At 46.9% G+C, this 16,708-nt stretch overlaps 1 protein-coding gene across 1 annotated transcript; it reads left to right on the forward strand.

Annotated features, from left to right (window-relative positions):
* The first annotated feature begins 1,120 nt into the window (after window positions 1–1,120).
* Window positions 1,121–14,158, forward strand: LOC147764077 (uncharacterized). The gene is made up of 3 exons (XM_087001980.1): window positions 1,121–1,148; window positions 1,944–3,527; window positions 8,397–14,158. Exons 1-3 carry the CDS (start codon window positions 1,121–1,123, stop codon window positions 13,469–13,471), a joined length of 6,687 nt encoding a protein of 2,228 aa, XP_086858106.1. The 3' UTR covers window positions 13,472–14,158.
* The last annotated feature ends 2,550 nt before the right edge of the window (window positions 14,159–16,708 follow it).

Consider the following 16,708-nt stretch of genomic DNA (forward strand, 5'->3'; position numbering starts at 1 on the left):
TACCATAACATCAAGTGAGTCATCTTCCATACTGGCAAGTCCTACCTCATCAGCTGCTGACTCAGTTTCAACTCGGTTCACTGCATCAGTGACAGACAGTGGTCTTTCTACTGACTCTGCGGCTGTTTCAGCTACTGACAATGCAAGTACTGCAACCTCTGATGTAACGTCAACCACAGCTGTAGAATCCAGTGAGTCATCCTCCATACTGGCAACTGCTACAACATCAGCTGCTGACTCAGTTTCAACTCGGTTCACAGCAGCATTGACAGACAGTGGTCTCTTTACTGATTCTGCTGCTCTATCAGCTACTGACAGTGCAAGTACTGCAACTTCTGATGTAACGTTAACCACAGCTGTCACTACGGGAACAATATCTACCATAGCATCCACTGAGTCATCCTCCATACTGACAAGTGCTATAACATCAGCTGCTGACTCAGTTTCAGCTCAGTTCACTGCAGAAGTGACAGACAGTGGTCTCTCTACTGACTCTGCGGCTATTTCAGCTACTGACAGTGCAAGTACTGCAACCTCTGATGTAACGTCAACCACAGCAGTATCATCCAGTGAGTCATCCTCCATACTGGCAACTGCTACAACATCAGCTGCTGACTCAGTTTCAACTCAGTTCACAGCAGCAGTGACAGACAGTGGTCTCTCTACTGACTCTGCTGCTGTTTCAGCTACTGACAGTGCAAGTACCTCAACCTCTGATGTAACATCAACCACAGCTGTATCATCCAGTGAGTCATCCTCCATACTGGCAACTGCTACAACATCAGCTGCTGACTCAGTTTCAACTCAGTTCACAGCAGCATTGACAGACAGTGGTCTCTCTTCTGATTCTGCTGCTCTATCAGCTACTGACAGTGCAAGTACTGCAACTTCTGATGTAACGTCAACCACAGCTGTCACTACAGGAACAATATCTACCATAGCATCCACTGAGTCATCCTCCATACAGGCAAGTGCTACAACATCAGCTGCTGACTCAGTTTCAGCTCAGTTCACTGCAGCAGTGACAGACAGTGGTCTCTCTACTGACTCTGCTGCTGTTTTAGCTACCGACAGTGCAAGTAGTGCAACATCTGATGTAACGTCGACCACAGCTGTCACTATGGAAACAATATCTACCATAACATCAAGTGAGTCATCTTCCATACTGGCAAGTGCTACATTATCAGCTGCTGACTCAGTTACAGCTCAGTTCCCTGCAGCAGTGACAGACAGTGGTCTCTCTACTGACTCTGCTGCTGTTTCAGCTACTGACAGTGCAAGTACTGCAACCTCTGTAGTAACGTCAACCACAGCTGTAGCATCCACTGAGTCATCCTCCATACTAGCAACTGCTACAACATCAGCTGCTGACTCAGTTTCAACTCAGTTCACAGCAGCATTGACAGACAGTGGTCTCTCTACTGATTCTGCTGCTCTAACAGCTACTGACAGTGCAAGTACTGCAACTTCTGATGTAACGTCAACCACAGCTGTCACTATGGGAACAATATCTACCATAGCATCCACTGAGTCATCCTCAATACTGGCAACTGCTACAACAGCAGCTGCTAACTCAGTTTCAACTCAGTTCACAGCAGCATTGACAGACAGTGGTCTTTTTACTGATTCTGCTGCTCTATCAGCTACTGACAGTGCAAGTACTGCAAGTTCTGATGTAACGTTAACCACAGCTGTCCCTACGGGAACAATATCTACCATAGCATCCACTGAGTCATCCTCCACACTGGCAAGTGCTACAACATCAGGTGCTGACTCAGTTTCAGCTCAGTTCACTGCAGCAGTGACAGACAGTGGTCTCTCTACTGACTCTGCGGCTATTTCAGCTACTGACAGTGCAAGTACTGCAACCTCTGATGTAACGTCAACCACAGCTGTATCATCCAGTGAGTCATCCTCCATACTGGCAACTGCTACAACATCAGCTGCTGACTCAGTTTCAACTCAGTTCACAGCCGCATTGACAGACAGTGGTCTGTCTTCTGATTCTGCTGCTCTATCAGCTACTGACAGTGCAAGTACTGCAACTTCTGATGTAACGTCAACCACAGCTGTCACTACGGGAACAATATCTACTATAGCATCCACTGAGTCATCCTCAATACTGGCAAGTGCTACAACATCAGCTGCTGACTCAGTTTCAACTCAGTTCACTGCAGCAGTGACAGACAGTGGTCTCTCTACTGACTCTGCTGTTGTTTCAGCTACTGACATTGCAAGCAGTGCAACCTCTGATGTAACGTCAACCACAGCTGTCACTACAGGAACAATATCTACCATAGCATCCACTGAGTCATCCTCCATACAGGCAAGTGCTACAACATCAGCTGCTGACTCAGTTTCAGCTCAGTTCACTGCAGCAGTGACAGACAGTGGTCTCTCTACTGACTCTGCTGCTGTTTCAGCTACCGACAGTGCAAGTAGTGCAACATCTGATGTAACGTCGACCTCAGCTGTCATTATGGAAACAATATCTACCATAACATCAAGTGAGTCATCTTCCATACTGGCAAGTGCTACATTATCAGCTGCTGACTCAGTTACAGCTCAGTTCCCTGCAGCAGTGACAGACAGTGGTCTCTCTACTGACTCTGCTGCTGTTTCAGCTACTGACAGTGCAAGTACTGCAACCTCTGTAGTAACATCAACCACAGCTGTATCATCCAGTGAGTCATCCTCCATACTGGCAACTGCTACAACATCAGCTGCTGACTCAGTTTCAACTCAGTTCACAGCAGCATTGACAGACAGTGGTCTCTCTTCTGAGTCTGCTGCTCTATCAGCTACTGACAGTGCAAGTACTGCAACTTCTGATGTAACGTCAACCACAGCTGTCACTACGGGAACAATATCTACTATAGCATCCACTGAGTCATCCTCAATACTGGCAAGTGCTACAACATCAGCTGCTGACTCAGTTTCAGCTCAGCTCACTGCAGCGGTGACAGACAGTGGTCTCTCTACTGACTCTGCGGCTATTTCAGCTACTGAGAGTGCAAGTACTGCAACCTCTGATGTAACGTCAACCACAGCTGTATCATCCAGTGAGTCATCCTCCATACTGGCAACTGCTACAACATCAGCTGCTGACTCAGTTTCAACTCAGTTCACAGCAGCATTGACAGACAGTGGTCTCTCTTCTCATTCTGCTGCTCTATCAGCTACTGACAGTGCAAGTACTGCAACTTCTGATGTAACGTCAACCACAGCTGTCACTGCGGGAACAATATCTACCATAGCATCCAGTGAGTCATCCTCCATACTGGCAAGTGCTACAACATCAGCTGCTGACTCAGTTTCAACTCAGTTTACTGCATCAGTGACAGGCAGTGGTCTTTCTACTGACTCTGCTGCTGTTTCAGCTACTGACAGTGCAAGTACTGCAACCTCTGATGTAACGTCAACCACAGCTGTAGCATCCAGTGAGTCATCCTCCATACTGGCAAGTGCTACATCATCAGCTGCTGAGTCAGTTACAGCTCAGTTCACTGCAGCAGTGACAGACAGTGGTCTCTCTACTGACTCTGCTGCTGTTTCAGCTACTGACAGTGCAAGTACTGCAACCTCTGATGTAACATCAACCACAGCTATAGCATCCACTGAGTCATCCTCCATACTAGCAACTGCTACAACATCAGCTGCTGACTCAGTTTCAACTCAGTTCACAGCAGCATTGACAGACAGTGGTCTCTCTACTGATTCTGCTGCTCTTACAGCTACTGACAGTGCAAGTACTGCAACTTCTGATGTAAAGTCAACCACAGCTGTCACTACGGGAACAATATCTACCATAGCATCCACTGAGTCATCCTCAATACTGGCAAGTGCTACAACATCAGCTGCTGACTCAGTTTCAACTCAATTCACTGCAGAAGTGACAGACACTGGTCTCTCTACTGACTCTGCTGCTGTTTCAGCTACTGACATTGCAAGCAGTGCAACCTCTGATGTAACGTCAACCACAGCTGTCCCTACAGGAACAATATCTACCATAGCATCCACTGAGTCATCCTCCATACTGGCAAGTGCTACAACATCAGCTGCTGACTCAGTTTCAGCTCAGTTCACTGCAGCTGTGACAGACAGTGGTCTCTCTACTGACTCTGCTGCTGTTTCAGCTACCGTCAGTGTAAGTAGTGCAACATCTGATGTAACGTCAACCACAGCTGTCATTACGGGAACAATATCTACCATAACATCAAGTGAGTCATCTTCCATACTGGCAAGTGCTACATCATCAGCTGCTGACTCAGTTTCAACTCGGTTCACTGCATCAGTGACAGACAGTGGTCTTTCTACTGACTCTGCGGCTGTTTCAGCTACTGACAATGCAAGTACTGCAACCTCTGATGTAACGTCAACCACAGCTGTAGAATCCAGTGAGTCATTCTCCATACTGGCAACTGCTACAACATCAGCTGCTGACTCAGTTTCAACTCATTTCACAGCAGCATTGACAGACAGTGGACTCTTTACTGATTCTGCTGCTCTATCAGCTACTGACAGTGCAAGTACTGCAACTTCTGATGTAACGTTAACCACAGCTGTCACTTCGGGAACAATATCTACCATAGCATCCACTGAGTCATCCTCCATACTGGCAAGTGCTACAACATCAGCTGCTGACTCAGTTTCAGCTCAGTTCACTGCAGAAGTGACAGACAGTGGTCTCTCTACTGACTCTGCGGCTATTTCAGCTACTGACAGTGCAAGTACTGCAACCTCTGATGTAACGTCAACCACAGCTGTATCATCCAGTGAGTCATCCTCCATACTGGGAACTGCTACAACATCAGCTGCTGACTCAGTTTCAACTCAGTTCACAGCAGCATTGACAGACAGTGGTCTCTCTACTGATTCTGCTGCTGTTTCAGCTACTGACATTGCAAGCAGTGCAACCTCTGATGTAACGTCAACCACAGCTGTCACTACAGGAACAATATCTACCATAGCATCCACTGAGTCATCCTCCATACTGGCAAGTGCTACAACATCAGCTGCTGACTCAGTTTCAGCTCAGTTCACTGCAGCAGTGACACACAGTGGTCTCTCTACTGACTCTGCTGCTGTTTCAGCTACTGACATTGCAAGCAGTGCAACCTCTGATGTAACGTCAACCACAGCTGTCACTACAGGAACAATATCTACCATAGCATCCACTGAGTCATCCTCCATACAGGCAAGTGCTACAACATCAGCTGCTGACTCAGTTTCAGCTCAGTTCACTGCAGCAGTGACAGACAGTGGTCTCTTTACTGATTCTGCTGCTCTATCAGCTACTGACAGTGCAAGTACTGCAACTTCTGAAATAACGTTAACCACAGCTGTCCCTACGGGAACAATATCTACCATAGCATCCACTGAGTCATCCTCCATTGTGGCAAGTGCTACAACATCAGCTGCTGACTCAGTTTTAACTCAGTTCACTGCATTGGTCACAGACAGTGGTTTCTTTACTGACTCTGCTACTGTTACTGCTACTGATAGTGCAAGTACTGCAACCTCTGATGTAACGTTAACCACAGCTGTAGCATCCACTGAGTCATCCTCCATACTGGCAAGTGCTACAACATCAGCTGCTGACTCAGTTTCAGCTCAGTTCACTGCAGCAGTGACAGACAGTGGTCTCTCTACTGACTCTGCTGCTGTTTCAGCTCCTGACAGTGCAAGTAGTGCAACATCTGATGTAACGTCAACCACAGCTGTCCCTACGGGAACAATATCTACCATAACATCAAGTGAGTCATCTTCCATACTGGCAAGTGCTACATCATCAGCTGCTGACTCAGTTTCAACTCAGTTCACTGCATCAGTGACAGACAGTGGTCTTTTTACTGACTCTGCGGCTATTTCAGCTACTGGCAGTGTAAGTACTGCAACCTCTGATGTAACGTTAACCACAGCTGTATCATCCAGTGAGTCATCCTCCATACTGGCAACTGCTACAACATCAGCTGCTGACTCAGTTTCAACTCAGTTCACAGCAGCATTGACAGACAGTGGTCTCTTTCCTGATTCTGGTGCTCTATCAGCTACTGACAGTGCAAGTACTGCAACTTCTGATGTAACGTTAACCACAGCTGTCCCTACGGGAACAATATCTACCATAACATCCACTGAGTCATCCTCCATACTAGCAAGTGCTACAACATCAGCTGCTGACTCAGTTTCAGCTCAGTTCACTGCAGCAGTGACAGACAGTGGTCTCTTTACTGACTCTGCGGCTATTTCAGCTACTGGCAGTGTAACTACTGCAACCTCTGATGTAACGTTAACCACAGCTGTATCATCCAGTGAGTCATCCTCCATACTGGGAACTGCTACAACATCAGCTGCTGACTCAGTTTCAACTCAGTTCACAGCAGCATTGACAGACAGTGGTCTCTTTCCTGATTCTGCTGCTCTATCAGCTACTAGCAGTTCAACTACTGGCAGTGCAACTTCTGATGTAACGTTAACCACAGCTGTCCCTACGGGAACAATATCTACCATAGCATCCACTGAGTCATCCTCCATACTGGCAAGTGCTACAACATCAGCTGCTGACTCAGTTTCAACTCAGTTCACTGCAGCAGTGACAGACAATGGTCTCTCTACTGACTCTGCTGCTGTTTCAGCTTCTGACAGTGCAAGTAGTGCAACATCTGATGTAACGTCAACCACAGCTGTCACTACGGGAACAATATCTACCATAACATCAAGTGAGTCATCTTCCATACTGGCAAGTGCTACATCATCAGCTGCTGACTCAGTTTCAACTCAGTTCACTGCATCAGTGACAGGCAGTGGTCTTTCTACTGACTCTGCTGCTGTTTCAGCTACTGACAGTGCAAGTAGTGCAACCTCTGATGTAACGTCAACCACAGCGGTCACTATGGGAACAATATCTACCATAACATCAAGTGAGTCATCTTCCATACTAGCAAGTGCTACATCATCAGCTGCCGACTCAGTTTCAACTCAGTTCACAGCAGTATTGACAGACAGTGGTCTCTCTACTGATTCTGCTTCTCTATCAGCTACTGACAGTGCAAGTACTGCAACTTCTGATGTAACGTCAACCACAGTTGTCACGACGGGAACAATATCTACCATAGCATCCAGTGAGTCATCCTCTCTACTGGCAAGTGCTACAACATCAGTTGCTGACTCAGTTTCAGCTCAGTTCACTGCAGCATTGACAGACAGTGGTCTCTCTACTGATTCTGCTGCTCTATCAGCTACTGACAGTGCAAGTACTGCAACCTCTGATGTAACGTCAACCACAGCTGTCACGACGGGAACAATATCTACCATAGCATCCAGTGAGTCATCCTCCATACTGGCAAGTGCTACAACATCAGCTGCTGACTCAGTTTCAACTCAGTTTACTGCAGCAGTGACAGACAGTGGTCTCTCTACTGACTCTGCTGCTGTTTCAGCTACTGACAGTGCAAGTACTGCAACCTCTGATGTAACGTCAACCACAGCTGTAGCATCCAGTGAGTCATCCTCCATACTGGCAACTGCTACAACATCAGCTGCTGACTCAGTTTCAACTCAGTTCACAACAGCATTGACAGACAGTGGTCTCTCTACTGATTCTGCTGCTCTATCAGCTACTGACAGTGCAAGTACTGCAACTTCTGATGTAACATCAACCACAGCTGTCACTACGGGAACAATATCTACCATATCATCCAGTGAGTCATCCTCCATACTGACAAGTGCTACAACATCAGCTGCTGACTCAGTTTCAGCTCAGTTCACTGCAGAAGTGACAGACAGTGGTCTCTCTACTGACTCTGCGGCTATTTCAGCTACTGACAGTGCAAGTACTGCAACCTCTGATGTAACGTCAACCACAGCTGTATCATCCAGTGAGTCATCCTCCATACTGGCAACTGCTACAACATCAGCTGCTGACTCAGTTTCAACTCAGTTCACAGCAGCATTGACAGACAGTGGTCTCTCTACTGATTCTGCTGCTGTTTCAGCTACTGACATTGCAAGCAGTGCAACCTCTGATGTAACGTCAACCACAGCTGTCACTACAGGAACAATATCTACCATAGCATCCAGTGAGTCATCCTCCATACTGACAAGTGCTACAACATCAGCTGCTGACTCAGTTTCAGCTCAGTTCACTGCAGCAGTGACACACAGTGGTCTCTCTACTGACTCTGCTGCTGTTTCAGCTACCGACATTGCAAGCAGTGCAACCTCTGATGTAATGTCAACCACAGCTGTCACTACAGGAACAATATCTACCATAGCATCCACTGAGTCATCCTCCATACTGGCAAGTGCTACAACATCAGCTGCTGACTCAGTTTCAGCTCAGTTCACTGCAGCAGTGACAGACAGTGGTCTCTTTACTGACTCTGCGGCTATTTCAGCTACTGGCAGTGTAAGTACTGCAACCTCTGATGTAACGTCAACCACAGCTGTATCATCCAGTGAGTCATCTTCCATACTGGCAAGTGCTACATCATCAGCTGCTGACTCAGTTTCAACTCAGTTCACTGCATCAGTGACAGGCAGTGGTCTTTCTACTGACTCTGCTGCTGTTTCAGCTACTGACATTGCAAGCAGTGCAACCTCTGATGTAACGTCAACCACAGCTGTCACTACAGGAACAATATCTACCATAGCATCCACTGAGTCATCCTCCATACTGGCAAGTGCTACATCATCAGCTGCTGACTCAGTTTCAACTCAGTTCACTGCATCAGTGACAGACAGTGGTCTTTTTACTGACTCTGCTGCTGTTTCAGCTACTGACAGTGCAAGTACTGCAACCTCTGATGTAACCTCAACCACAGCTGTAGAATCCAGTGAGTCATCCTCCATACTGGCAACTGCTACAACATCAGCTGCTGACTCAGTTTCAACTCAGTTCACAGCAGCATTGACAGACAGTGGTCTCTCTACTGATTCTGCTTCTCTATCAGCTACTGACAGTGCAAGTACTGCACCTTCTGATGTAACGTCAACCACAGTTGTCACGACGGGAATAATATCTACCATAGCATCCAGTGAGTCATCCTCCAGACTGGCAAGTGCTACAACATCAGCTGCTGAATCAGTTTCAACTCAGTTCACTGCAGCAGTGACAGACAGTGGTCTTTCTTCAGAATCTGCTGCTGTTTCAGCTACTGACATTGCAAGTAGTGCAACATCTGATATAACGTCAACCACAGTTGTCACTACAGGAACAATATCTACCATAGCATCCAGTGAGTCATCCTCCATACTGGCAAGTGCTACAACATCAGCTGCTGACTCAGTTTCAACTCAGTTTACTACAGCAGTGACAGACAGTGGTCTCTCTACTGACTCTGCTGCTCTATCATCTTCTGACAGTGCAAGTACTGCAACTTCTGATGTAACGTCAACCACAGCTGTCACTACAGGAACAATATCTACCATAGCATCCACTGAGTCATCCTCCATACTGGCAAGAGCTACAACATCAGCTGCTGACTCAGTTTCAACTCAGTTCACTGCAGCTGTGACAGGCACTGGTTTCTCTACTAACTCTGCTGCTGTTTCAGCTACTGACATTGCAAGCAGTGCAACCTCTGATGTAACGTCAACCACAGCTGTCACTACAGGAACAATATCTACCATAGCATCCACTGAGTCAACCTCCATACTGGCAAGTGCTACAACATCAGCTGCTGACTCAGTTTCAGCTCAGTTCACTGCAGCAGTGACAGACAGTGGTCTCTCTACTGACTCTGCTGCTGTTTCAGCTACTGACAGTGCAAGTACTGCAACCTCTGATGTAACGTCAACCACAGCTGTATCATCCAGTGAGTCATCCTCCATACTGGCAACTGCTACAACATCAGCTGCTGACTCAGTTTCAACTCAGTTCACAGCAGCATTGACAGACAGTGGTCTCTCTTCTCATTCTGCTGCTCTATCAGCTACTGACAGTGCAAGTACTGCAACTTCTGATGTAACGTCAACCACAGCTGTCACTGCGGGAACAATATCTACCATAGCATCCAGTGAGTCATCCTCCATACTGGCAAGTGCTACAACATCAGCTGCTGACTCAGTTTCAACTCAGTTTACTGCATCAGTGACAGGCAGTGGTCTTTCTACTGACTCTGCTGCTGTTTCAGCTACTGACAGTGCAAGTACTGCAACCTCTGATGTAACGTCAACCACAGCTGTAGCATCCAGTGAGTCATCCTCCATACTGGCAAGTGCTACATCATCAGCTGCTGACTCAGTTACAGCTCAGTTCACTGCAGCAGTGACAGACAGTGGTCTCTCTACTGACTCTGCTGCTGTTTCAGCTACTGACAGTGCAAGTACTGCAACCTCTGATGTAACATCAACCACAGCTGTAGCATCCACTGAGTCATCCTCCATACTAGCAACTGCTACAACATCAGCTGCTGACTCAGTTTCAACTCAGTTCACAGCAGCATTGACAGACAGTGGTCTCTCTACTGATTCTGCTGCTCTTACAGCTACTGACAGTGCAAGTACTGCAACTTCTGATGTAAAGTCAACCACAGCTGTCACTACGGGAACAATATCTACCATAGCATCCACTGAGTCATCCTCAATACTGGCAAGTGCTACAACATCAGCTGCTGACTCAGTTTCAGCTCAGTTCACTGCAGCTGTGACAGACAGTGGTCTCTCTACTGACTCTGCTGCTGTTTCAGCTACCGTCAGTGTAAGTAGTGCAACATCTGATGTAACGTCAACCACAGCTGTCATTACGGGAACAATATCTACCATAACATCAAGTGAGTCATCTTCCATACTGGCAAGTGCTACATCATCAGCTGCTGACTCAGTTTCAACTCGGTTCACTGCATCAGTGACAGACAGTGGTCTTTCTACTGACTCTGCGGCTGTTTCAGCTACTGACAATGCAAGTACTGCAACCTCTGATGTAACGTCAACCACAGCTGTAGAATCCAGTGAGTCATTCTCCATACTGGCAACTGCTACAACATCAGCTGCTGACTCAGTTTCAACTCATTTCACAGCAGCATTGACAGACAGTGGACTCTTTACTGATTCTGCTGCTCTATCAGCTACTGACAGTGCAAGTACTGCAACTTCTGATGTAACGTTAACCACAGCTGTCACTTCGGGAACAATATCTACCATAGCATCCACTGAGTCATCCTCCATACTGGCAAGTGCTACAACATCAGCTGCTGACTCAGTTTCAGCTCAGTTCACTGCAGAAGTGACAGACAGTGGTCTCTCTACTGACTCTGCGGCTATTTCAGCTACTGACAGTGCAAGTACTGCAACCTCTGATGTAACGTCAACCACAGCTGTATCATCCAGTGAGTCATCCTCCATACTGGGAACTGCTACAACATCAGCTGCTGACTCAGTTTCAACTCAGTTCACAGCAGCATTGACAGACAGTGGTCTCTCTACTGATTCTGCTGCTGTTTCAGCTACTGACATTGCAAGCAGTGCAACCTCTGATGTAACGTCAACCACAGCTGTCACTACAGGAACAATATCTACCATAGCATCCACTGAGTCATCCTCCATACTGGCAAGTGCTACAACATCAGCTGCTGACTCAGTTTCAGCTCAGTTCACTGCAGCAGTGACACACAGTGGTCTCTCTACTGACTCTGCTGCTGTTTCAGCTACTGACATTGCAAGCAGTGCAACCTCTGATGTAACGTCAACCACAGCTGTCACTACAGGAACAATATCTACCATAGCATCCACTGAGTCATCCTCCATACATGCAAGTGCTACAACATCAGCTGCTGACTCAGTTTCAGCTCAGTTCACTGCAGCAGTGACAGACAGTGGTCTCTTTACTGATTCTGCTGCTCTATCAGCTACTGAAAGTGCAAGTACTGCAACTTCTGAAATAACGTTAACCACAGCTGTCCCTACGGGAACAATATCTACCATAGCATCCACTGAGTCATCCTCCATTGTGGCAAGTGCTACAACATCAGCTGCTGACTCAGTTTTAACTCAGTTCACTGCATTGGTCACAGACAGTGGTTTCTTTACTGACTCTGCTACTGTTACTGCTACTGATAGTACAAGTACTGCAACCTCTGATGTAACGTTAACCACAGCTGTAGCATCCACTGAGTCATCCTCCATACTGGCAAGTGCTACAACATCAGCTGCTGACTCAGTTTCAGCTCAGTTCACTGCAGCAGTGACAGACAGTGGTCTCTCTACTGACTCTGCTGCTGTTTCAGCTCCTGACAGTGCAAGTAGTGCAACATCTGATGTAACGTCAACCACAGCTGTCACTACGGGAACAATATCTACCATAACATCAAGTGAGTCATCTTCCATACTGGCAAGTGCTACATCATCAGCTGCTGACTCAGTTTCAACTCAGTTCACTGCATCAGTGACAGACAGTGGTCTTTTTACTGACTCTGCGGCTATTTCAGCTACTGGCAGTGTAAGTACTGCAACCTCTGATGTAACGTTAACCACAGCTGTATCATCCAGTGAGTCATCCTCCATACTGGCAACTGCTACAACATCAGCTGCTGACTCAGTTTCAACTCAGTTCACAGCAGCATTGACAGACAGTGGTCTCTTTCCTGATTCTGCTGCTCTATCAGCTACTGACAGTGCAAGTACTGCAACTTCTGATGTAACGTTAACCACAGCTGTCCCTACGGGAACAATATCTACCATAACATCCACTGAGTCATCCTCCATACTAGCAAGTGCTACAACATCAGCTGCTGACTCAGTTTCAGCTCAGTTCACTGCAGCAGTGACAGACAGTGGTCTCTTTACTGACTCTGCGGCTATTTCAGCTACTGGCAGTGTAAGTACTGCAACCTCTGATGTAACGTTAACCACAGCTGTATCATCCAGTGAGTCATCCTCCATACTGGGAACTGCTACAACATCAGCTGCTGACTCAGTTTCAACTCAGTTCACAGCAGCATTGACAGACAGTGGTCTCTTTCCTGATTCTGCTGCTCTATCAGCTACTGGCAGTTCAACTACTGGCAGTGCAACTTCTGATGTAACGTTAACCACAGCTGTCCCTACGGGAACAATATCTACCATAGCATCCACTGAGTCATCCTCCATACTGGCAAGTGCTACAACATCAGCTGCTGACTCAGTTTCAACTCAGTTCACTGCAGCAGTGACAGACAATGGTCTCTCTACTGACTCTGCTGCTGTTTCAGCTTCTGACAGTGCAAGTAGTGCAACATCTGATGTAACGTCAACCACAGCTGTCACTACGGGAACAATATCTACCATAACATCAAGTGAGTCATCTTCCATACTGGCAAGTGCTACATCATCAGCTGCTGACTCAGTTTCAACTCAGTTCACTGCATCAGTGACAGGCAGTGGTCTTTCTACTGACTCTGCTGCTGTTTCAGCTACTGACAGTGCAAGTAGTGCAACCTCTGATGTAACGTCAACCACAGCGGTCACTATGGGAACAATATCTACCATAACATGAAGTGAGTCATCTTCCATACTAGCAAGTGCTACATCATCAGCTGCCGACTCAGTTTCAACTCAGTTCACAGCAGTATTGACAGACAGTGGTCTCTCTACTGATTCTGCTTCTCTATCAGCTACTGACAGTGCAAGTACTGCAACTTCTGATGTAACGTCAACCACAGTTGTCACGACGGGAACAATATCTACCATAGCATCCAGTGAGTCATCCTCCATACTGGCAAGTGCTACAACATCAGCTGCTGAATCAGTTTCAACTCAGTTCACTGCAGCAGTGACAGACAGTGGTCTTTCTTCAGAATCTGCTGCTGTTTCAGCTACTGACATTGCAAGTAGTGCAACATCTGATATAACGTCAACCATAGTTGTCACTACAGGAACAATATCTACCATAGCATCCAGTGAGTCATCCTCTCTACTGGCAAGTGCTACAACATCAGTTGCTGACTCAGTTTCAGCTCAGTTCACTGCAGCATTGACAGACAGTGGTCTCTCTACTGATTCTGCTGCTCTATCAGCTACTGACAGTGCAAGTACTGCAACCTCTGATGTAACGTCAACCACAGCTGTCACGACGGGAACAATATCTACCATAGCATCCAGTGAGTCATCCTCCATACTGGCAAGTGCTACAACATCAGCTGCTGACTCAGTTTCAACTCAGTTTACTACAGCAGTGACAGACAGTGGTCTCTCTACTGACTCTGCTGCTGTTTCAGCTACTGACAGTGCAAGTACTGCAACCTCTGATGTAACGTCAACCACAGCTGTAGCATCCAGTGAGTCATCCTCCATACTGGCAACTGCTACAACATCAGCTGCTGACTCAGTTTCAACTCAGTTCACAACAGCATTGACAGACAGTGGTCTCTCTACTGATTCTGCTGCTCTATCAGCTACTGACAGTGCAAGTACTGCAACTTCTGATGTAACATCAACCACAGCTGTCACTACGGGAACAATATCTACCATATCATCCAGTGAGTCATCCTCCATACTGACAAGTGCTACAACATCAGCTGCTGACTCAGTTTCAGCTCAGTTCACTGCAGAAGTGACAGACAGTGGTCTCTCTACTGACTCTGCGGCTATTTCAGCTACTGACAGTGCAAGTACTGCAACCTCTGATGTAATGTCAACCACAGCTGTATCATCCAGTGAGTCATCCTCCATACTGGCAACTGCTACAACATCAGCTGCTGACTCAGTTTCAACTCAGTTCACAGCAGCATTGACAGACAGTGGTCTCTCTACTGATTCTGCTGCTGTTTCAGCTACTGACATTGCAAGCAGTGCAACCTCTGATGTAACGTCAACCACAGCTGTCACTACAGGAACAATATCTACCATAGCATCCAGTGAGTCATCCTCCATACTGGGAACTGCTACAACATCAGCTGCTGACTCAGTTTCAACTCAGTTCACAGCAGCATTGACAGACAGTGGTCTCTCTACTGATTCTGCTGCTGTTTCAGCTACTGACATTGCAAGCAGTGCAACCTCTGATGTAACGTCAACCACAGCTGTCACTACAGGAACAATATCTACCACAGCATCCAGTGAGTCATCCTCCATACTGGCAAGTGCTACAACATCAGCTGCTGACTCAGTTTCAGCTCAGTTCACTGCAGCAGTGACACACAGTGGTCTCTCTACTGACTCTGCTGCTGTTTCAGCTACTGACATTGCAAGCAGTGCAACCTCTGATGTAACGTCAACCACAGCTGTCACTACAGGAACAATATCTACCATAGCATCCACTGAGTCATCCTCCATACAGGCAAGTGCTACAACATCAGCTGCTGACTCAGTTTCAGCTCAGTTCACTGCAGCAGTGACAGACAGTGGTCTCTTTACTGATTCTGCTGCTCTATCAGCTACTGACAGTGCAAGTACTGCAACTTCTGAAATAACGTTAACCACAGCTGTCCCTACGGGAACAATATCTACCATAGCATCCACTGAGTCATCCTCCATTGTGGCAAGTGCTACAACATCAGCTGCTGACTCAGTTTTAACTCAGTTCACTGCATTGGTCACAGACAGTGGTTTCTTTACTGACTCTGCTACTGTTACTGCTACTGATAGTGCAAGTACTGCAACCTCTGATGTAACGTTAACCACAGCTGTAGCATCCACTGAGTCATCCTCCATACTGGCAAGTGCTACAACATCAGCTGCTGACTCAGTTTCAGCTCAGTTCACTGCAGCAGTGACAGACAGTGGTCTCTTTACTGACTCTGCGGCTATTTCAGCTACTGGCAGTGTAAGTACTGCAACCTCTGATGTAACGTCAACCACAGCTGTATCATCCAGTGAGTCATCCTCCATACTGGCAACTGCTACAACATCAGCTGCTGACTCAGTTTCAACTCAGTTCACAGCAGCATTGACAGACAGTGGTCTCTCTACTGATTCTGCTTCTCTATCAGCTACTGACAGTGCAAGTACTGCAACTTCTGATGTAACGTCAACCACAGCTGTCACGACGGGAACAATATCTACCATAGCATCCACTGAGTCATCCTCCATACAGGCAAGTGCTACAACATCAGCTGCTGAATCAGTTTCAACTCAGTTCACTGCAGCATTGACAGACAGTGGTCTCTCTACTGATTCTGCTGCTCTATCAGCTACTGACAGTGCAAGTTCTGCAACTTCTGATGTAACGTCAACCACAGCTGTCACGACGGGAACAATATCTACCATAGCATCCACTGAGTCATCCTCCATACAGGCAAGTGCTACAACATCAGCTGCTGACTCAGTTTCAGCTCAGTTCACTGCAGCAGTGACAGACAGTGGTCTCTCTACTGATTCTGCTGCTCTATCAGCTACTGACAGTGCAAGTACTGCAACTTCTGATGTAACGTCAACCACAGCTGTCTCGACGGGAACAATATCTACCATAGCATCCACTGAGTCATCCTCCATTGTGGCAAGTGCTACAACATCAGCTGCTGACTCAGTTTCAAATCAGTTCACTGCAGTAGTGACAGACAGTGGTCTCTCTACTGACTCTGCGGCTATTTCAGTTACTGACAGTGCAAGTACTGCAACCTCTGATGTAACATCAACCACACCTGTATCATCCAGTGAGTCATCCTCCATACTGGCAACTGCTACAACATCAGCTGCTGACTTAGTTTCAACTCAGTTCACAGCAGCATTGACAGACAGTGGTCTCTCTTCTGATTCTGCTGCTCTATCAGCTACTGACAGTGCAAGTACTGCA

The sequence above is a fragment of the Lingula anatina genome, chromosome 1 (genome assembly GCF_051362555.1).
Source record: "Lingula anatina isolate TDL-2025a chromosome 1, LinAna3.0, whole genome shotgun sequence".
NCBI classification, from domain to species: Eukaryota; Metazoa; Brachiopoda; class Lingulata; order Lingulida; family Lingulidae; genus Lingula; species Lingula anatina.